Source organism: Bubalus bubalis, chromosome 19 (genome assembly GCF_019923935.1).
Source record: "Bubalus bubalis isolate 160015118507 breed Murrah chromosome 19, NDDB_SH_1, whole genome shotgun sequence".
Taxonomy (NCBI): domain Eukaryota; kingdom Metazoa; phylum Chordata; class Mammalia; order Artiodactyla; family Bovidae; genus Bubalus; species Bubalus bubalis.
This window is the reverse complement of record NC_059175.1, coordinates 20,102,358-20,126,063: the sequence shown is the minus strand read 5'-3', so window position 1 is coordinate 20,126,063 and position 23,706 is coordinate 20,102,358. Positions and strand designations below refer to the sequence as shown.

General features: G+C 38.3%; 1 protein-coding gene across 18 annotated transcripts in view; it reads right to left on the bottom strand.

Annotated features, from left to right (window-relative positions):
* Positions 1 to 3,442: 3,442 nt before the first annotated feature.
* Positions 3,443 to 23,706, bottom strand: part of PDE4D (phosphodiesterase 4D) — a 1,672,581-nt gene continuing 1,652,317 nt past the window's right edge. For 17 of the 18 annotated variants that reach the window (XM_044932572.2, XM_044932573.2, XM_044932571.2 and 14 more), the window contains 9 exons: positions 21,001 to 21,094; positions 19,456 to 19,628; positions 18,474 to 18,572; positions 17,132 to 17,296; positions 15,821 to 15,920; positions 10,728 to 10,882; positions 9,853 to 9,975; positions 9,200 to 9,382; positions 3,443 to 8,349 (listed from right to left, as the gene is read on the bottom strand). In XM_044932572.2, the coding sequence (XP_044788507.1) occupies positions 7,933 to 8,349; positions 9,200 to 9,382; positions 9,853 to 9,975; positions 10,728 to 10,882; positions 15,821 to 15,920; positions 17,132 to 17,296; positions 18,474 to 18,572; positions 19,456 to 19,628; positions 21,001 to 21,094 (1,509 nt within the window). In that variant the 3' untranslated portion in view covers positions 3,443 to 7,932. The remainder of the gene's footprint in view (positions 8,350 to 9,199; positions 9,383 to 9,852; positions 9,976 to 10,727; positions 10,883 to 15,820; positions 15,921 to 17,131; positions 17,297 to 18,473; positions 18,573 to 19,455; positions 19,629 to 21,000; positions 21,095 to 23,706) is intronic. The other variant, XM_025270797.3, reaches the window with a different exon arrangement.

Sequence of the window (23,706 nt, the reverse complement as noted above, 5' to 3'; positions counted from 1 at the left end):
CAAGGCTGCCCCAAAGCTTCATCAAATGTTTCATTATAAGAGGTGAATGAAAAATTAAAGGCCTGTCTAAAACAAAACATCGAAAGACTTAGGTGACTCCTACCACCCGCCTCTATGTTATGTGAGTACTCACTAAGCTTCCAGTGAATTGCTTTTCCACTCTGAAGAGACCAGAAGACCATAAATAAAGTCCACTAAATAGTTTTAAAGCCAGAAACCTAGAACGCTCCCCCTTGTTGCACCCTCCTGGGGTCCATGGTCAAAACTCTCCATGTTCCCTCACACAGTAGTGTCTGACTCTTCGTGATCACATGAACTGCAGCCCGCCAGGATCCTCTGTCCATGGAATTCTCCATACAAACATACTGGAGTGGGTAGCCATTCCCTTCTCCAGGGGATCTTCCCAGCCCAGGGATTGAACTCTGGTCTCCTGCACTGCAGGCAAAGGCTTTATCACTGAGTCACTGGGAAAGGCCCCATCAAAACACAGGCCCAAAGTTCTCTCATTTGCATTCAGTCAGGATACAAGGGGAAAAGTTTTGTCAAATCGTTCCATAGCAACTCCCTATGCTGCTGCTGCTGCTAAGTCGCTTCAGTCGTGTCCGACTCTGTGCGACCCCATGGACGGCAGCCCACCAGGCTCCCCCGTCCCTGGGATTCTCCAGGCAACTCCCTTATATGTGTTCTCAAAAGAGGGTCCCTCCTGGAACCAAACTCCCAGAAATTCTCCAGTAAACTGCTACTGGTTATCTCCTCAACAGCCCAGGGGAAGCTAACATTAAAATTAATGAAAAATCTTGTCAAATTCTAGTAGACACAAGACTACATTCGTCTGGAGGCTGCACATGGGCTCCTAGGATAAACAGCAAAAGCCAAGGAAGGGTGAAAATTCTTACCAGTGTCTGCTCTCCTCAATCTCTGCGGTGACCCGTTGAAAAAGGTAACATTTCAAGTTTTCCCTTCCTTTCCAAAGCCTCGGTCATTGACTGGGGACCCTTTCTCACCCAGGAACAGCCGTTGCCTCATCGTTTGTTTCATTTGTGTCGTGTCAACATGGCGTGACTTTCTGCTTGCCCGAGGAACGCAAGTTGTCAGTTCTTACGTGTGCAGCAGCTTAATCATCCGGCTGGGGTGGGGGCGGGAGATCCAAAAATACAGCCGGACAGAAATGTAGGCTGCACTCTGTTTGCCGCTCAGATAGAGTGGGGACAGGGGAAGGGTTGCACTTCGTTTGTGGCTAGAGTTTTACTGAGTATGCCCAGCTTGGAGGAACTGTCTAAGTCTTTCTTTGAATTGTCTTTGGGAGTGGCTCCGGATCTTGGGAGGTGGGTATCCTTTGCAACCATGGTGGCGGAAGGACGTAGGACCCCCAAACCGGGATTCCCGGCCTCGGCGGATACAACATGCCTGACAAGGAAGCAAAGAGCCCAGAAACTGTATGGAACCACCACTGCCTGGACACCACCAAGGTGTGCTTATACTCGGCTGGAGATGAGAGAACGTTTATATTGGAAGGGAGAGGGGATGTAGTAATAAAGACAGAGATGGCAATTCTTTAGTAGAATGGGGACACAAAGCCCACGTTAACTGATATAAATAAAGCAAGCAGTGTATCTTACAGGCCTGAGTTCGTGGGCTGAGCTTTACACCCATTGCACTGCGTTTGACAATGAGCATTTGGAAATACAAGAATACCTGCGACAGAAACAGCCTCCAAATCTGCAAACTGGGGAAGCACAGGTGGAATTCCATTAAAATAAGGCTGTGTGTGTGCAGTTTGTCCATGTTAGGGATGGTGCTGTCTGGTAACACGGAATGTTTTGCTCTTGTAGGCTCAGAGCTGTGTGTGAGATGTTTCCAGATCAAAGGTCTAAACCCAGGTAGACTCAGCACACCCAAATTGGCCTAAATCAGCCGAGGGGAATACAGGGAAAAGAAGGGCAACTTTTCTTTTGTTGCATAATCTCACTTAGGGGTGGTAGACTGAGGAAGGGATTTGCGTTTAGATCAAGCATTCCTGGAAGGGATGATTTGGGCCTTTGGAGGGTACAGCTGCTGTGGCTGCCTGTGGTGGTGGGAGAAAATGGTGAGGAGGCGGAGCACAGCTTATTCTATTTAACCTTATTCTACTAGTTAAGATTCAGGGCTTACACTTGTGCTGATTGATCATGAATAGTGATTTTCTGCCATTCAGGAAGAAAAAAGAATTTGTGAGGAAGAGGCAGAGTCTTTAGTTAGCAACCAGATAGAAAACTGTGAACTCTCTTTATCTAAACAACCAGACTAATTTTATGGTATCAACCCTAAATGTCTTGATCACCAGATTGAATTATATCCAGTATCAATTTGGTAGTGATATTCAACAAGTATTAAACACGTACTGTGTACCAGGGATCCATTTGAGGTGTGAGGGATACACTGGTGAGCAAAGACTGGACTCTCGTGAAGCTCTGTTCTGGTGGGAAAGAGACAATAAACAAATAGAAAGTGAAGTCGCTCAGTCGTGTCCGACTCTTTGCGACCCCATGGACTGTATGTAGGCCATCAGGCTCCTCCATCCATGGGATTTTCCAGGCAAGAGTACTGGAGTGGGTTGCCATTTCCTTCTCCAGGGGATTGTCCCGACCCAGGGATCAAACCTGGGTCTCCCACATTGTAGGCATATGTTTTACCATCTGAGTCACGAGGGAAGTCACATGTCAATTTGTGGTGTTATAAAGGGAAGAAAGCAGGGTTAGAAGGTGAAGAGCAAGGGAGCAGGAGTACTTTTCTTCCATTTCTCCCAAGGTTTGGAGCTCATTTGTACCTCAGGATTTTGCAAATGAAGTTTTCTCTGTCTGGACCCTTCTCCTCCTGTCAACTGTTCCTTTTTGCCAAGTTACCTTTTGAGCTCCTTCAGAGCTCAGCCCCAAATCACTTTCAGTGAAGGCTTCTCTGGCCCTGGCCCTCTGGAAGAGACCAAGCTCAGGTTCTTGTTCAATCACAGCACCTCAGCTTCTTTGCTATACTAAGGACACTTACGATGCTGCATAGGGAACTGTTCAATGCCTTTGTCCCCTGTAGACCTTAAACTCACAAAAGCTGAATTATGTCTGTTCATTGATGAATCCTTACAGTCTTGGAGTTTGCAGAGTAGGGACCCAGCAAATAACTGTTGAGTATCTGAATAACTTTCATATGCCAGAACACTCAATCAGAGAAGTTCCCTTCCCAAGCCTTTTACTGTGCTTAGTCTTATAGGCCATCTACATAATTTTGCCTTTTTACTCTATAGCAAGATTAATCTGCATAATTTGGCTTTATTGGATTACAAATATGTAGTAATATATGATGTCACTATCCTTTATTTCACCTTAACAATCCTCATGGCTCTTGGAAACATGTGCTGACTGAACTACGAGTTAAAATGAATACTCTTATTTGTAAATGATCGAGTCATAAATAGGCAGAATCAACCCATGCTTTTATTTCCATTGCATATAAAAATTTCATATGAAGGTATTGATGTACAGTACTATCCCCATGGGCTGTAAGAGAGGCTAAGAAACCACTAAAAGAATCATCATTTGTAATGCTCACACACAATTGACCACTCTGAAAACATATCCAAAGAAATCAAATTTAAAACAACTAAAATCAGTAAGGATTTTTTTCTTTTTTGTAATTATAGTGTCCCCATTGTACTGTTTAAAACAAAAGTAATCAAATTCCTTTGGGCCAGGGCTGCTAAAATCTACAGTTTGTGTCAAAAAAGAAAATGAAATAAAATAAAAGGAGGCTCATTTTTTCTAGAAAAAGATTCTCTCCTTTCACTAAGTTGCACATCCTGAGGGCTGGGCAGCAGTGGAAAGAGGTTTCCACATCAGCCACTGGGAATTTTTCATAGCTTTCGGGAGCTGGCCTCTGCACAAGGTTAAAATTTAAAATTCTAAAGCAAGTTTCGCAGAAACACACATTCTAGAGAACGGTGACCCCACTATGCTATATGAACTGGCGTCACATAAAACTTTGTGTTAACGTATGAATTTACATACATAAGGAAATTTGATTCATCTTAGTTGAAGAAAAATTCCATGGTTTAAAAAAATGACCTTTTTCATATTCTGTTTTCCTAACATGTCAGGAAGCCAAATAATAAAGTACTAACATGCATGGCCTATGGCTCTAGTTTCAAATTAAGTTCATTTGTCCATGTGCTCAAGAAGTCAAAAAGACTTAATAATTATTGGACAAGAATATATTTCCCCAGTAGTGTTTGAAAATTAAAAAAAAAGAAAAAAATCAAATGTAACTAACCGAAGCAGCTCAGTTAGTATCTTATTGGAAAAAACACCATCATATATGCTTTGGTGCTTCGTGGCAGAAAGCATTTAAGGGCTTGTCTCTCAAGAGTCTCAGAATGCTCTAGAGGTTGACCATGGTTCTGTACAATCCAGCTGCTGCCAGAAACCCAACTGATTCAAAGCTCAGATGTAAAATGCCCAGCCCTAACCCCACTGTTACCTTACTTTCAAATGCAGCAAAACAGAAGAAAATATTGGTTAAAGTTAAGGCACAGCCCTGGGACCAAAGACCTGCAGCTATGTTTTTTATATTTTATATACCTTTATGTATTTTATAGTTTTCTTGAATCTTCCATAAACAAGCTCTAAGGTGACAAGACTATTTTATAGAAGAAAAGAAAATGTACAAGGAGTATGTATACACACCATTCATTCTCTCACCAAGAGTTTCCAAATATATCAACACCATCCCAATTCGGGATGATGTTTTAATAAGAACTGATAATTTACAATTAACATTACAGTATGTACATTACAATAAATACATGGTTGTAAACAGACAAACAAGACTGTATTACAGGTAAGGTCATTTGGTGAGAAAAAAATGCATGGCACAAAAAAATAAATAATGCATTCAAAAAGCATCATAAAGCTTTCGGTAAAATCCACTTCATTCAAGTTTTTTTTTTCCTTGTCTACAATTTGTTCTATCTACATTATTTTCTTGTGAATTTTAAGTGACAGAAAAGAAAATTAAAACAGCATTATTATGTTTAGTAACTTGCAAGCTGAAATGTACTGGTTTTATGCAAACTTAGACATTTTCTTCCCCATACAGTACCCAGATACTGTATTTTCTTACAACATTTTAGGAAATGTAAAGCCACTGATAAAAGGGTATTCTTTTTAAAGCAGCGTATAATTCTGAAGCACACTTCGGCGAGAGCAGAGAAGAGAGAAGGGAGAGGAGAAGCAGACTGTACAGTGCACTAGTCCCTGTCTTTTGGACATTTTTTCCTAAAATTTGATTGTTCATCATTGGGTATCTTCACACATGTGACCATTAAAACAAACAAATTGAAGAAATAAAAGAAGTCTCCCTTTTTTAGTGCTGTTATATACCTTTTCAGGTCCGGATTTGTGACATATTGCTGTTTTAATTTTTTTTTCATTCTTAAGTTCTAGGCACTCTGTGGGGGAAATAGCAAGCATGAGGAAAGGGAGGGATTGAGAGTATTTGGGAGAAAGGAATAAACCTTAGATTCTTTGCCTTTTCTTCTAGACCTCCATCAGGAACAAAATTAAAATGGAAACAAGTTTCCAATTGTTCTTGTGAAACCACTTGCCAAACATAAGACTTTATTTGAAAGATTACTGTCTGAATTTTACAGGGGAATCTGATAATTAATTGGTCAATTCCTGTCTTGAGCTCTATGTCGAAGTTCACAGCTACCTAATTTTTCTATCAATGTTTCTAACCAACAGTGGCTCTCAGGGGATTAAAATAGTATCTTCAGCTTGGGTCATTTCCCTGGCTGATGATTTAGTGATTGAGACATCCCCAATATAAACATTTTTCAGGATTACAATTCCATTTACTGTTCTATTTTCTGTTTGGTCAGATATTCCTTTAGTCTCTACTTGAGTTCTTGGATATCACTGTGAAAAATGATTATTTGGGCTCCAAGCTCTTCACAGAGAAGGTAAACATTTTTTAAGAGCTGAAATGGGAAGAAAGTCCAGACTAAATAAATGCCCCAAGACGCCAATTAAAGGTAAATACTGGGAATCAATCTCTAAAATTGCAATACAATTCTTGATGCTAAATTCAGCCAAGAGTGATCTCTACTGTTTGATTTAGTCAGAATCTTCTTACCCAACTGAGTCATTTAAAACGGCATCACACCACCAAATCTCTGGTGCTAGGGGCACCATCAACTTCTTTTTATCAGCGTATTTAAAGTTCTCCTCCACTAGATGTACTTCTGGATCAATGATAACTGATAAAGCAAGAAATGCTATTATGTGTTATGTGGCTGTCCTTTAAGGAAGAGGCATTGCTACACTTAAAATCACTTCTCAGGAATATTCCTCATACAGTTCTTAATCCCATGGTGAAATCATAGAAACAAAAGAGCATTCATTGTACTGGTGTTCATTAATATATTCTACTAATATTGTTAAAAATTACCTACCTAGCCATTAACTTTTCTTTGTAAATCAAAAGTAAAAGCTAGTCATTATATACGACCTCACGGCAGAAAAGAATGCTAACTCTAACTTGACTACCTGTTCTTTGCATCCATCAGAATGGTGGTGATATATTTGATAAGACCCCACGTAGTAAATGTGGACAGAGGTTCAAACACACACTGAATAATGAAGCAGCACAAGGGGAAAAAGGTTTTCTTACTATAACTGACTGTGAAAATAATAAAAATGAGCATGAAATGTGTGGGTTATTACAAAGACATGCATTTGTGAAATGAGGGTCTACCACCACAGCAAAAAGTTATCAGAAGACACTAAGTGGGAAAATATCTAAAAAAGACTGACCATTTTAGCTACTGGGTATTTATATATCTCCCACTTGCTTCAGATAATACCAACTGATGACTGAGTGTCCACGAGGCTTGAGATACATTAGACAGAACACACATCAGAGTATTATGGAACACGTGTTCACTTTGCACACGGTGAAGAAAAATGTCAGTGGGGAGCAACTCTGCGTGTCTGAATAGACCAAAATGAAAAGCCAGTAAATGAAGACCTACAAAAAGGGTTTCCTGCAACATAAAGTCAATTTTTGTTTTTAAAATATGGAAGTCATTGGTATATAAAACAATGGGTCACTACAAATCAGTTAATTGCTATGAAGTCTAAGGTGCAAGTAAAATTTGTAAATTAGGTTTATCCAGTGTAGCACAGATTTGTACTGAAAACTTGCAAGTTACTCCTTAGAAAAAAATAACCAGTGGCAGATGAAGTTCTGAATGTAGTTTTTTAAATATAATACCTCAATACATTTAATAATAAAAGTAAGCTCTACAAAAAATCTGTTTTACATATCATACAAAATGTAGAGGTCAGTGCAGCTCACCGAACCACACTATTCAGTCAGGTATCAGGAAGACTTGAAATTAGAAAATTATGCAATTTCTGTGGCTCATCTTTTTCCTGGTAACAGCTTCACACTATGTCCTGTTCCTGACCCATTCGTTGCTTCACCCATCTGTTCACTGCATCCATGTAATAATGCCTTCTTTCTGCTGAAAATATTGCAAACAAATAAAAAGAAAAGAAAACCCCAAATCATCTTAACTTGGGGCTGCCCAATGAGCCACACTCCCTAGAAAACACTTAAGAGTTGATTTTTCTCGGCTTCTTCAGCTTGATGGAGCCGCAGACCTGTGACAATGCTGTCCATGAAGATGTCCCTCTCGTTCTGATGACATGGAGGTGAAAAAACTGGTGACAATATTCCTGAGCGCCAGACTGAGTCGTCAAGGTCAGTTTTGTTCCACAAACATCCTGGCAGATGACAGTGAGGTGTGACCGTGGTTGTGGCATGTGACATGCACTTTGGAAACAACGTTTCTACTTAAAAAAACAAAAAACACAAACAAAAGGGATGGAAGTCTGGGCCCTGTTACGTGTCTGGGGAGGGGTCCCCGATGACACAGGCCTCGGGCTGGCTCTCCTCGTCGTCCGCCACGGCCTCCTCTTCCCCCTGCTCGTCCAGGGGGATCTCGGTGGACTCCGAGTCCTGAGTGCACAGCGTCTTGGAGTCGCTGCAGCTAGTGTCTTCCTCAACTTGACTTCCACTGTCCTTCTCGGTGTCTGACTCGCCGTCTTCCTCTAAAGTCAGTTCGAACTGGAACTTCTCTGTCTGACCCTGCCTGCCCTCCTCCTGGTCATCGGGCGCTGGGGAGGGGCTCTGAGGAATTGTGCTCTGGTACCACTCGCGATTGTCCTCCAAAGTGTCCAAAATGTCCTGGGCGTCAGGATGGACCAGGTCTGCCCACGTCTCCCATAGAGGATGAACGATATAGTCTATGAAGCCCACCTGGTTAAAAAAAAATATCCAATGTGAGTACAGGATTAAGAAACAATGGAAAAGGTTAAAGAGACCCAAATGTATTCAATTTATATACTGAATTAAATTTTTATATATGATATATAGAAGTTACATAAAATATATAAATGTAATATGCTTTACAAATATAACATTGAACCGAAGACTGTGAACCTTAGTCTGGTAAAATAGTCACTATTTTAGGTAGCAGACTGTATGACAATGTTGTTATGAGCTGCAGAAAACAATTAATAGCTTTTAGAATTCTGAGTCCAAGAGCAGGTTTGTGATGTAAAAAACCTCTGCTTGTTTACCTTGCTTGGTTTGAGGCTTGGACTTGATTTTAGAAAAGTCCTTTTTTTTTTTTTTTTTTTTTAATATATATTTTTTTAATTTTATTTTATTTATTTATTTTTTTAATTTTATTTTATTTTTAAACTTTACATAACTGTATTAGTTTTGCCAAATATCAAAATGAATCCGCCACAGGTCCATTTACAGGTGGATCCAGATACACCGAAATAATGCCATGTATTCCATATGGATTCAAAGAACTTTATTCACTTATGAGAAGAGGTAGTTGAAATAATTCTACACATGTGAATATGCTATATAAATCGAGTTACAATGAATAAATATACTGTTCTATGAATAGATATATGACCATACGGATATACATCCTAAGAATCAAAGAATTTTGAGGCTTGCAAACACGAAGTGGGAATTGAGCTCGTCAGAAAGAAAGTAATTAAGATCACCCAATAAAAGATTTAACAAAGTGCAAACAAAGTAACCAAACGTTCTACCTATCTGTGTTCTCTCTGAAAGCTTAAGGCATCACCTGTGATTTTTCCACAGATGCGTTGTGCTTGTCACACATGGGGCTTATCTCCATGCCCCGCTCCCTCTCTCGGTCCCCTTGGCGGAAGAACTCCTCCATGATGCGGTCCGTCCACTGGCGGTACAGCTGGAGAGGCTTGGTGGGGTTGCTCAGGTCGGCACAATGCACCATGTTCTGAAGGACCTAAAACAAACCAGTGCATGCTCTGTTTAGCACCCGCTCCTTTTTTTTAAACTGGAAATTCACATCAGGTGACTGTGGCGCTTAAGAATACATGTTGTGTAAGAGTCGTTCCAGACGGCTCGACCATGATGTGTCTGTGTGTGGTTCACACTTGTATTAATAGTCCCAAAGTATGCCACTTCTACCGCATCTAGGTATCATGAGAGAAACTGTTTACATGCTCACTTCATTAAATTCAGAGTTGCTTAAGTGGTTGGTTTTGTGGGATATTATTTTTTTTAACGCTCTTCCACTTGTAAAGGCCAATAGTATTTTGTCTGGTTAATTCTCAGGATGAAGAATCTGGATAAAAATCCTGCTTATAACTACCAAAATTATAAGCTGGAGAAAGGAAACATAAATCCTATCTAAGCTAGACACACAGACACAAGTGTGTACACACAGACACAGAACAAAGTCAAATGCTTTACCTGGATCCTATCAGAATAATTATCAAGAAGAAGAACTCCAGAACTCGTCACTTTCTTAGTTTCAACCATAGTTTTCAAATCGGCCAGTAGATTCATGTGCTTTGACATGTCTGTGGCAAGTACCTTAAAAGACAAACAGTGTTCTAATAAGTAAAAAATGCCCAGAGGAAAAAAGTCATAATTTGCACATGAAAATATCATGGAGAACATGAGAAGAAATGGAGAACAATTCTGTCATCTAATAGCCCTGTGTGGGAATCCTTTACTACTTCTTGGGCCAGAATCTACTCCTCTTTGCTGTCAAGTTTCCTGGAAGCTCAGATAAATGTGTACAATATACAGACACATTAATCACTAGCAGCCACTCTCATGGTGATAAAAAGGGCTATTTCTCTGGATAAGACATCATCACATTTTGAAGTTTTTTAATTTCTTGGACTAGAAAGTGGTTACTGGACTACAGTGGAGTGATTCACAGGTTGCTTACAGAATACTTTAGAAACAATATTCTGGTTAATTTTCTGCTTATCTAAGACATGTAATGTCTCCATTTCTCTGCATGTACAAAGCTGAACAGATAAAGTTTCTGATAACCAGAGATTTCCCTGTGTCTCATGAAAAATGCATAGAGAAAAGACGAATGTCACGGATGTTTCTGCATGGCACTTCTGCTGACAGAGGTTTTTGCATTATTCTTAACTCCAGACTGTTAGCAGCAGAGCATCACTGCCAGCAGCAAGGCCAGCCTCTGGGACAGAAAGGGCAGCAATATCTTGAAATGTACAAGAAACTTTTATTTGATTGTCATCTTTTTCTTTTTTTAAAAAAACATCATAGATCACAGTTCTCTTTTTTGCTTTTTATCAGTTACTCACAATGTCAATGACCATCTTCCTTAATGATTGTCTTTGCTTTTTGGTCAAATTCTGGAAAATGTCACAGTTTTCTTCCTGAAGCAACTTAAAGCCCACGGCCAAATGATGGTTCTCCAGGACAGAAGAATCATTGTACATCAAGGCAAGTTCAGAGTCTTGAAAGAAAGATAAGAGGTAGAAGGTCAACAAAGCCATTTATGCTAAGTTTATCTTATTTTTCATATTCTGAGATCTCTGGGGTTTTAGGAAGCAATTTCTCCTAAATGTTTCTACTTGCATTCCCATGACATGACAACACCTAGAAGACAGTCTATGAGTTAGTGTAACCATGAAGAGCCCTAGAATCTTGAGAGTGGGCTTAACACTCTTGGCAAATGATACGTCAGTTCACACTGAGGCTTCGCCTTCTTCTGTTCTAAAGGGAAAGAAGAGTTAGGTGAGATTACCCTGAACCTCCTTTCCAGATCTGCTAAAGGCAGCTCCATAAGCTCAGCAGTAGAAAACATCATTCCTAACATCTGTAACACATCCAGAACAGAAGATGTTGTATTCCTGATAAAGGTGGACTATCTATCCAATCTTTTATGTAATGTAAAGATCATGTGCCTTAGAGTAATTTGTATGCCAAGAGGGTACAAGACTAGCTTGGAACATACGAACAATATCAGGGTCTGTTCATGCTTGTACTTGTTTTGTTCACAGGATAGCTTTGTTCATTTTTCCATTTCCTTGTCCAAGTGTCTTGGCAACCACTATAAACATGTATGTTGCACATCCAAGATGCACACTGAGAGTTTCACATGGAGCCAGGTTTTGAGCTGTCTACATAACTCCAAGGTGAAGATTCAGCTGCTCCCCCATGACTGTCCTGGACCTCTGGTTTTTTTTTTTTTTTTTTGCAATGAGAAATCCTACCTCTTTCCTAGTTCCTGTAAATAGCAGACTCAGGTCTATTAAAGTAGTCATTAAAAAAAAAAAATGGTGCTTTATCTTGTTTCCACTTAAGCCACTGTAAAAACTAACACATGTATTGGATCTTTCTTTTGACTTGTGTGGAAAATATACATTATTTTCTAAGAAAGAAACACTCAATACTGCTCAATGACTATTTTAAAGAAGCTAGGAAGGAGACGTGAGATTCAAGACACACTTTCACTGAGATCCTATGATTTTACATTTATGCAGAAAAATAACGTTCTATATATAAGCTACAAATATAGTGATGGAAAGCTTGTTTATCAATGAGATCAGTGAAATAAAGAGTATGTACTATCACCAGGTCCAGCTCTACCTTCATACAGTAAAATGTCTCTGCTTCAAAAGTCATATGATTTGAATAGATGACTAATGTGTTCAAATGTATGAGGAAACCTTTCTCCCCCACACCTAGGCAGATTCGCTAAAAACAGAAATTTTACTTGTTTTCCAAGTAAAATTTAATGCTATATATATGCTGACACTGCTTTATTGTTTCAAAAAATAATGCTTCAAAAATATTTATCTTTTTAAAGATAAATATCCTCTAATGTGCTCTATTCAACACATTATGATGCTATTTACATTTTATAGATTTATTTACATAGTATTGTCCTTGAAAAAGATTTATGCAGCTTCTCACCTGGAATTTCAACTTCCTTACATCCTATTCAGAATCCTCCACTCCCCTAAATCATTTATAAAAGCTTAAAGCCTCTGCCAGGTAGAAATGATCGCTCTGTTTTCACAACCTTCAGAATGTTTACAAGGAGTGTATGTGTCATTAATATTAAATCACCGGGTGCCTAAAACTAACACAACCGGAATGGTTAATGAAAACTATCACCACAACTGAGAAGCAGAGGGGTATTTGGCCTGGGAATCAGCCAGGTGAGCCCAAGTGCCCTTCTGCCCTGGTGAGCCATGCAGTCTCCTTAAAATTGGACAAGTGACCTCCCATCTATGGGAGGTCTGATCTGATGATTAGAAGTCTTTATTACAAGAAACACAGGTTCAACTTTTAGCTTTGGACAAGATGGCAGCCCCAGCTCCAGGCTAGGAGCTGAGAGTGTGCTAGTTTGAGCCACTCAATCCATCCACAAAAGAAAGAGAAAACACAAATTTAATGTCTATAAAAAGAGTTTACTGTAAACTAAAAATAATCACATAATTCTGATACAGTATTTCATACAGCTGTTTATTGCAAGTTTGCAGTCATTAGTGAGACTCTCCTTTTCTGAGACTGTATTCTTGTATTTAAGGGCTTCCCTGGTGGTGCAGAGGTTAAAGCGTCTGCCTGCAATGTGGGAGACCTGGGTTCGATCCCTGGGTCAGAAAGATCCCCTGGAGAAGGAAATGGCAGCCCACTCCAGTGTACTTGCCTGGAGAATCCCATGGACGGAGGAGCTTGGTGGGCTACAGTCCACGGGTCGCAAAGAGTCAGACACAACTGAGTGACTTCACTCACTTCCCTTTCACTTTAAAACATGTTGTGAAAACTAAAACTTAACTTGTGTTAGAGGCTACTAAGCCTCTTCTGAGCTCTGAAACAAAATGCTTTCTGGCTTGATCTTCCTGACCCAGGGATCGAAAGAACCCGGGTCTCCTGTATTGCAGGCAGATTCTTCACCGTCTGAGCCACCGGGGAAGCCCAATTAAAAGCTAACTAAGGCAATAATTCTCATAATGCCCTGGGGCTCTGATCAACCCTGGGATAACTTTCATCTACCAGATGATACTGATTCATTCTCTCAGGCATTACACAGCCCTATCTCACCCCACCCTCAAGAAAATATCAGCAATCCAAAGCTGGCCTGGGAACTGCTGACTGCCCTGTGTGGCTGAGACCCCACAGAAAGGAGATGGGCACAACATCACTGATGAACAAAGTGCCTCCAGAAGCGCAGGCTATAATCCTTCTACCTCAGGCAGGTCATCAGTAAAACGACCTTAGACACCCTTGGCCACTGTCCTGTGTGTATAATTACCCCCTACTGTCTCCATTATTTATTCTCAGTTGTCTCAAACTTTAAAGGGCATGAGATTCATCTGTGGACTGAGGCTTTGCTAGCTTGAACTGCAGACTCCACGGGTACCCTGCTGCCAGCCTAGGCCCATCTGCCCTTGGAGGGTCCATAATAAAGAAGAGTTGGTCCTCATTTTTCCTGAAAAATTTAACAGAATACTTGGAAGACAGTGACTTTATTATCAGTTGTTTTAATTTGTTCTCAATTCTTAATTCTAATGTTATAATATGGGAAGATACAATATTTAGTATAATAGGATGCAAATAAAACACTTAAGTCTGAATATTGGTGTTATTAATTTAAAGAAAAAAGCCTACCTTTCTTAATGGCAAGAGTTAAGACAAAATTTATATGTATTTGTTAAAAATATCAAGATATACCTAAGAAGCAAAATAATGAATCAGTCCAGGATAATAAAAAATTGCCAGTGTACATTTTACTATATGATCTTCCTGTTCTAACAGAAAGGACACAATCAACCCTAACCTAGGAGACAATGTAAACTCATGTGTTGATATACAGTAATGTTTTGTTGACTCCTGAAAACACCCTATTATAGGCTCTCAAAAGGTAGCTAAGACATGAAATGCACTGACTATCCATCCATTTTTGGAAACCTATGACTTTCCCAATTCTCCTACACATGAGTGAGTCACCAAAGTGCATTTTGTTATAGGGTAGTCCAGAGGCTATTAAAAATATACAAATATATAAATAAGCCAAAAGATCTGAATCTCTCAAAGCAAGGCTATATTTAAACTTCCCCTTTAAATCTGGCTGCAGCAAAGTATTGGGAATGAATGGTGGAGGAACAGACACTATAGGAGCTGTTTTCCACAACTCAGTAAAAAGCAAAGACAGATTCTTAACAGATAGTAAAAAATAAGAGCTTTTTATTTTTTCACATACAAAAGTGACTTTTATAACATTAATCTACTGTGCTGGGAGGGAATTATATAATGGTACATTTAAATTATTTACCAATTAACTTCAAGTACAGAGAGAATGGGCTTCCCTGGTAGCTCAGCTGGCAAAGAAACCCCCTGCAATGCAGGAGACCCTGGTTCAATGGAGAATCCCCATGGACAGAGAAGCCTGGCGGGTCCCAGTCCATGGGCGTCACAAAGAGTCAGACACTACTGAGTGACTAAGAGCACAGAAAGAACAGGATTTCTGTAAAACAATCTCTTTGCCAAAAGCCTCACCCAAACACTACTAATATTCCCTACAGGGGTTTGCAGTGCAACTGTGTGTTAAGAGGTGTCCCACACCGAACAGTCTCTTCTGTGCGTTCTTTCCAAATCCATTGATGACTCATTTTACAAAATGTCACCAGTGAGAAAAAAATCAATGGTTAAAAAATATTTAAAGAAAAAAAGAAACAGTATGTCAAAACAGAACTTCATACTGCCTCAGCATGAGATTTAAAATGGGAAGAGGAAAGAACATGGTGGAGAGGGGAAGGAGTTACAGCCTCTGAAGAGGATTACGTCACAACCTACATAAAATGAGGACTTTAACATGCATCCTGATAACTTCTTTTATTTAAAACTCTGAGGGTAGGATTTCCCTGGTGGTCCAGTGGTTAAGAATCCACCTACCAACGCAAGGGACATGGATTTAATCCCTGGTCAGCAAACTAAGATCACACATGCCACAGGGCAACTAAATCTGTATGCCGCAACCAGACAGACCACATGCCACAACCAGAGAAAGCTTGTGAGCTGCAACAAAGACCAAGCACAGCGCCCGCACCCATCCCTCCCTCCAAAAAAAAAACTTTAGGAGCAATATACCTAAATCTTTCTGCAAACTTTCGCTTTCAATTGCTCTGTCTACTAATGTGGTAATATAGTATTTCAAGAGAAGTACTGGAATGCATGTTTTTTCAAACATCATATGCCTCATGGGCTAGAACAGTAATTTTTTAGAGCTATATAACATTAATGTGCAGTCACTATAATGCATATATACACATCTCAAAAGAACATGACTCTGGAAACACCCTATACTTATAAAAACCCTCAGTCACTCTAAAATGTAAAAAGGAACATTTTTTCTGCAAAAATGAAGACGTTTCACTTCACTTACTTGTATTGATCAGAAACTGATTGGACACACCAGGATGATCAACGTCATGGATTGCACTGGCAAAAATTGCTGCAAGAATCTCCAAATCTGTAAACACAGCCTGAAAGAACCCAGACAATATTAGATAAAGTTACTATTCTATAGTAATATAAATTAAAGGTACATAGGAATGGGAAATGCCTTCCCAGACTCTGATGGAAAACAAAATGAAGCTTCAAAATATATTATTATCATATTTCAGGATGGCAGACTTTCAGAAAATGAGATCCTCATGGCCTTTTTAAATGTAATCTTGGAGGAAATATTTTATCTGATCTTATTATAATTCAAGATCACACCTTTTCCATGGTTATATTTTAAAAATATTTAAAAAGGATATCTGCCAATAGTTTTAATAATAACTTATTTTAAAACTATTTAAGATGTTCAAGGATATTCTGAAAATGTACATAAAATTAATGACACGAGCAATTATTTTCTTCCATTCAAAACAGGGACTCTCAATCTCAGAGAAACCAACATCTGCAGTCAGATAAGTCTTTGTTGTGCAGATAGGTCTTTGCTGTGGGAGGCTATCCTGTGTGTTGCGAGGTGTTTAGCAGGGCCCCTGGCCTCTACTGATGAGATGCCAGTAGAATGCACCCCCAAATTGTGACAGCCAAAAATTTCTCCAGTATTGCCAGATGTCCCTGGGAGGAGGGGGGGAGTAAGAGTAAAGGGAAAATCACCCCCAGTTGAGAGCCTCTCACTCAAACAATAAGGTATTAACCTAGTTTTATAATGAAACAATCTGAACTATAAAGTACATTAGCAAAAGAGAGTCACTCTCCCAAATGATTAAGGAAATCAAATTGCTTTAATAAACATTTAATGGAACAACTTCACAGGATTTGGTGACATTAAAGATATGTTTCTTTCTAGTGAGTTCTATGAAAAGTATCAATGCATAGCTTCTATTTTATAAAAATAATCATCTTTGGATTATAAACAAAAAATTCATCAGACTAAATTCCCAAGAAGCCCCAAACTAATCAAAACTGAGTAATCCAGGTGTGCTTTATGGAATGTTCACTAGATCATTTCAAAGATGCAATATCATAAACAGATGAATCCCTAAGTCTTTGATTATTATCAAAGACAAATTCATCAAAGACTCAGCTGTTTAATTACCACAATGACATCCCCCTCCCAACTTAATAATATTTCCAGGAAGCCAATTGTTGTTTGCCCTGCATGCCCTTCAGTATGAAAGCTAAAGAACCACTGTGAGTGGCAAGTTAATGTCCTCGAAGGTTTAGAGACCAAGTGTACCTCTAAAGCAGGTGTAGACAACAGCACGTGCGTTGACTGGACGACATCTGCAGCGTGAATATTATTGTGGTAGGCCACATCAGCGTGGTAATGATCTTCCAGGGTCATTAGGTATGTAATTAAAGTGTCTACTGGAATTTTAAATGTTTTTAATAAATCCCGTTCCTGCAAGAAAAGAAATCCTCTTAGCATTTTGTATCTTATAGAAAAGATTTTCCATACAGTGTGTTAACAACAGCAACAGAAATCACCCCCTGTGTCACCTATGGATAACCCAGAAATGAGAGAAGCACTCTCTCAATGTCTAGTGAGGACAATGAAAATCCATGGGGTGATCCAGGAACTGAAGGGACAAAACCAGAGTACAGTTGTCCTTCTGGAGCCCAGCAAAGCTTTGCCCAAAATATATGGTGTCAGGAATGAGCTGCCAACTATCAAGTGTCCGTGTCCTGGGATCCTGAAGGTAGCTTCAGTCCACCACCCCCGACTCAGCCACTGGGTCAAAGCAAGTGAGACAGAACATTCTCTTGAGGGCTGGAGACCTCCAGCCCCAAATTCTCATATAAATCCTAACCCTGAACTGGGGCAAAAACCTGACAAGAATAAGAAACTGATTTGAAGAAGAGAGCAGTCCACAAGACAGTGGTTGAAGAAATTACATACTAAGGTTAGTCAGCAAGGGCTTATTCAATTTGTAAAGTTAACACTCCACTCCATTCTCTGTGCAAGGGAGGGTCATGTGGATGATTTTAAATTTTTTTTATTTTATGATTTTAAAATTATTTTAATGAATTGCTTCAGTTTGCCCATATATCTTTTTCTTCAATGGGAAAAATAATACAAGTGATTTATTTGTGTTTTACCCACACTCTAACCTTCTTGTATCCTTATTTGCCCCTTGGTATATAAGGGGCAGGAGAAGGCAATGGCACCCCACTCCAGTACTCTTGCCTGGAAAATCCCATGGACGGAGGAGCCTGGTAGGCTGCAGTCCATGGGGTCGCTTAGAGTCGGACACGACTGAGCGACTTCACTTTCACTTTTCACTTTCATTCACTGGAGAAGGAAATGGTAACCCACTCCGGTGTTCTTGCCTGGAGAATCCCAGGGACAGGGGAGCCTGGTGGGCTGCTGCTATGGGGTCACACAGAGTTGGACACGACTGAAGTGACTTAGCAGCAGCATATAAGGGGCAAATATATATCCCTTATATGTTTCAGCAAATAAAAAACTATCAAAATAAGTAAAAGAGGGTGAGTAGTGAAGAAGATAAATGCATGCACAATTCACAGACTGGACATTATGTCACCAAATAAGAGGTGATAGAACTTAACCATGTTACCTGAAAAATGGTGTGCATGATAACAGTCAAAGGTCGGTTCCCAGACAACTCTGCTATTCTGAAAACATGAAGACCCCATTTGTTCACATCTTCTAGTTCCTGGGGTTAAGGAAAGGTAAGAACAAGTTTGGATGCAGAAGGAGAACATGAAACAATGAACACAGTCGTTTAAAAATTACTGACTTTAATGAAGAGATTGTTAGACTTTTTTTCAAAAGTTCATTTCGAATGTAATGGATGCACCACATAAGTAGAGGCAGACTTGAGGCAAATCTGCTTAAAACACAATGCTAGAGACTGAATGATGTTGCTCAACCTTATGTCTCTGACAAAACAGCATATTTACACACTTGAAATATTGATCTCAAGTATTTCTCCAGTAGTTAAAACATATTCTCAAAACCTTAGCTAGTTAACTAAAACATATTCTCAAAAACCTTAACTTAAACTATTCAAACAATCAAATGTAGATGCAAAAATAAAGAACATCAAGCCACCTGTCTCTATATATTAATTAAATTCAAGTGATTTATTTTTCCTCTTGATGGTTTATTTTGGAGATCCTTCTCTAAAAGCTCATGTTCATCTACCTTATCCTTTCTTAAAATTTATTTACTTTTAATTGGAGGATAATTATTTTACAATATTGTGTTGGTTTCTGCCATACATTAGCATGAATCAGTCAGAGGTATACACATGTCCCCTCCCTCCTGAACCTCCCTCCCCTCTAGGTTGTCAGAGAGCACTGAATTTGAGCTCCTTGTGTCATACAGCAAATGCCCACTGGCTATCTAATTTTACATATGGTAATGTATATGTTTCAATGCTATTCAAGCGATTTAGCAAGAGCTTTATAAAGTGCTTTCCCATCTACCAGAAAACCCCCTATGAGTTATTAATAATAAGCTTTTTCATTTATTTAAAACAGAAGGAATCAAAGTTCACTGCATATTTCTGATCATGGTACTTGAAATCATCTTACCTTGGCAAGGACGTCTTCTTGTTCAGTTTTGACCCCAAACCTTGGGATGCTTGAATTGGTCAAACTGGAGCTGTGCATCAACTTCTTGACCCCACTGATCTGAGACATTGGCCTTTTCTTTTTCTCCTTTTCCTTCTGAGTTGGAGAAGGAATTTCCACTTCATGTTGCTTATCTTAAAAATTTAAAAATATTCTACACTTAGTATTAATTCTGCCTAGTTTTTTTTTCTCATAACATGCATAACTAGGCAGATTTTAATTGATCATTATACATTCTAGGAAATATTTCCAAGTAAAACTCCTCTTAAGGAAGTTGTGTATTTACAGTTTGCTGTGGACTTAATTTAATACTCTGAAACACAAAATTAAGCAAATAAATTCTACTGCATAATAATTAACATCAAATAATTCAGTGACCACAACTTTGAAGGTCTTAATACCTTAAAAAAAAAAAACAAAAAACTTATGATTGCTGACTTGGAAAAGGCAAAATATATTGGTTATTTCTACTGCTCATCAATTCCATTCCTGTCCAAAATTCACTTCCTGGTGGGAAAGCTGCTTTTGCCAAGAACTCCAGTTTCAACACCTACTTTGAAATGGCAGAAACTTCGTGCGCAAACTGAAAACAGCAGTGTGTGAACCTGACGGGCCATTCTGTGGGAGCACACACAGTCTATCCGAAGGAGTCAGACTGCTGCTACTTTACATTTTCTATAGGATAGTGATGTGGGGATATATAATGTAACAAGGTTACATGGGGAGCACAGAGAATCTCCAGTATTATCTGATAAGTAAATATCATATTCACAAGAGCTAATTGTTGTTTTCAACTAGGACATCAGATGGTATCAATACACTCATTCACTATTTCAAGGCAGTGCCTCCTTTAACTTTTCCTTACACAGAGCATGTATCCAAGAAATGTCTGTTTAGTGAATGTGCTAATTAGCTATTACAGCAGTTTTGTTTTGAAAGTAAATTCAGATCAAGGGTATGTTCAAGTTATTGGCTTGTTCTACCTGCATTTTCTTTCTGCGGATGGAGGATGCGGTGGTAGTGTCCCAGTGCACCATGCTCTCAGCTACTATCATCAGCAGGCTTTTCCTCAGCAATTGTTACATCTCTCTGCCTCCCCAGCCTACCAGGCATGATTCCCATTGGACTATCAACTCGTTGAGTTTAGGGACTATTTTTAACTGATTATTAAATACCTAATGTCCAGCAATGGCTGGCATTTAACAAGAATTTGTTGAATGCATGAATAGATCTCTCTAAAAAATACATTTTACAGTTGAGTACTTTGGAAAAATGGGAAATATACAACTTTAATTAAGGGAATCTCTAAAGTCTTGAATGAAACTAAAAGATAAAAAAAGGTACTTTGTCACCTTAGGTTCTAAAACTTAGAGGCTCATTGATTTGATGACTGAAAACAAATGGAATTCCTAACTCTTATTGAGTTCCAAAACAAGATTGCACCCCAATCTACCTCTAAAGACAACCAAACAATAAAAAAGAAAAAATTTAAATTGTTATGCTTACCTAAGAATGTGTTTGATATATACTCTGACACTTGATTTCCAGACCGACTCATTTCAGAGAGATGGGTGAGCTCTCGATTAAGCATCCTTTTAAACTGAAAAAACAGAAAGATAAAATGAAATAACAGAAGAGGAAAGTTTAAGTGAAATAACATGAGCATATGCTAAGATATGGAAAATATGCCAAAGAATCTTTAACACATCCTGACTCTTTAGGTCAGTGTCATCCAATAGAACTTTCTACAATGATGAAAAAATGCTATACTCTCCACTCTCCAGAGATTAGTGGCTAGGAGCCAATAGCTATATGCGGCTATCAAGCCTTTTAAATATGGTTAGTATAAAGGAGGAGCTGAATTCTAGATTTTATTTAATTTTAATGAATTTAAACTGCAAAGTCACACGAAGCTAGGGGCTACCATAAATGGACAGCACACATTTAGATATTCAAGGAGGACATTGGGGGGAGAATGCATAAAAATAGCATGAATTATTAGCATTTAGAGAAGAGAAAAAACTAATTTATAAACACACAAAAGGGTTGCCACACAATAAAACATGGTATGTTTTTTATCAATTAATTTATCATTAGCAGAAATGAATATGTATACTGATCAGAGATTAAAATGTAGTCTTTTCCCCGAAAGCAGAACTGAGCAGATTTGAGTACTCTACTAGACTATAGAGAAAACATATGAACAGATAATACATAATGTTTCCTTTTTAAAGTTTTTTAAGTAGGGATTTACTGGTTTTCAGCATCCAAAGAATTTACCAATTCATCACCATAAGTCCCATAAATACAACTGAAAATAGACCTGTTCAGCTGAAACATCATTGCTTCACAGTTTATTTTACTGGTTTCCTGGTGCCTATTTTATCCAAAGAAACTTATCTACCACCTGGAATTTATCTATCACCAGCACGTGGCATTATCAAAACCAGAATTCTCAACGATGTTACGCTTTCCTAGCCATTATTGCTTCTCAATGTATCTTTCTTTGACTTCCCAAATAACTCAAATGGACCTTTTAATATACCTTAATATTTCTTTTAATGTACTAAACAATATATTTTATCTATATAGAGCAAAAACTAAATACTTGATCACAAAAAAGCCTTTTAAATTGTGAATTTCATCATAAATCCTCAATTAACTCTGGGGTAAAGAGAGTGGTGAATCATCATTTAGTAATGTCTGAAATGCATTTTTAACTCAGTATTTAGTTTATTAGAATTTAAAAAAATTTTGGCTCTGCACAATTCATACCAAGGTGTTATATATAACTCAAGATAATTTGGCAAATCACTTCCAGAGTTAATCTTATTGATCATCTAAATTAGGGTATCAGAATTGATCACTGTAAAGTACTGAGATCAATAAAAAATTTCAGTATACTGTTGGATATAAGAAATGCATATTAGCATTTTCCTGTAGTCAAAATTGAAGAACCGGCTATAACCAACAGAGATACCTCTGGTTGTTAATTTACAGACTGACGATGCTCATTCTCAAACTCAGAAACACAAAGTTCACTTCTGTTGTGTATTTTTTTTTTATAATTTTCTCTGATTAAAAAATGCATGTAGAACTCATGTATATCCTCACTGTCTCACTGCTAATAACCGTATATAATTAGCTATGCCTTTTTCCTTTGTGTATATTTGTTGAAACATAGTTGACAATATCCTGGGTTTTTGGTATACAACATAGTGATTTGGTACTTTAATATTAATAGATTCTGTACCAAACAAAGTTATTATAATATCATTGGTTATATTCTCTGTGCTGTATATTTTGCAATGTGTGTATATTTACACATGTGTGTGTGCACATGCACACGCACACACACACAGTGGAATATTACTCAGCCATAAAAAGGGAGAATGGAATCTTGCCATTTGTGACAACATGGATGGACCTGGAGGGTTGTATGGTAGTGAAACAAGTTAAAGATAAATACCGTACATTATCACTTATATGCAGAATCAGAAAGTGAATGAATAGAACAGAAACAGGCTCACAGATACATAAAAACCAGTGGTTGCCAGACTTGGGGAATAACGAATGGGTAAAATAGAAGAAGGGGATTAAAAGGTGCAAACAACCAGTTTTAAGATAAATGAGTCACCAAATGTATGTATATTTTATATTTTAAAATTGGCATGGTCACTGCTTTGTAGACTGCAAAATACCAATTTTAAAATAAACATACATTTTGCTTATTGTCACTGAGCATTATATATTATGATCCACTGGGGGAAAAAGTAAAATTTGGAACCTTTTAAGAAAGTTCATAAAGATATTACCAAGTGTTAAAAATATTTTCTGCCCATTTTTTATGCAGTTATATTTTCCTAAACAATTCACAGGTTATCATTTATGAATGCGTAAGATCATTTAACTCACACTGGCACACAGTAGATGCTCAATATTATTTGAATTCTATCTCCTGGTTTCCTAGGCCTTTTATACTGATAGTTTATTTTTATCATTGCAGGAATGGATGGAAGAGCTAACTGTATTTAAACCAACATAAAATATATACCTAAATATCTAGCTCCCCTACCAATACCAAAAAATAATTTAGGGTATTATTCATATAGAAAATGGTCACTATATTAAAAAGCAGAGACACTACTTTGCCAACAAAGGTCAGATTAGTCAAAGCTATGGTTTTTCCAGTAGTCATGTATGAATGTGAAG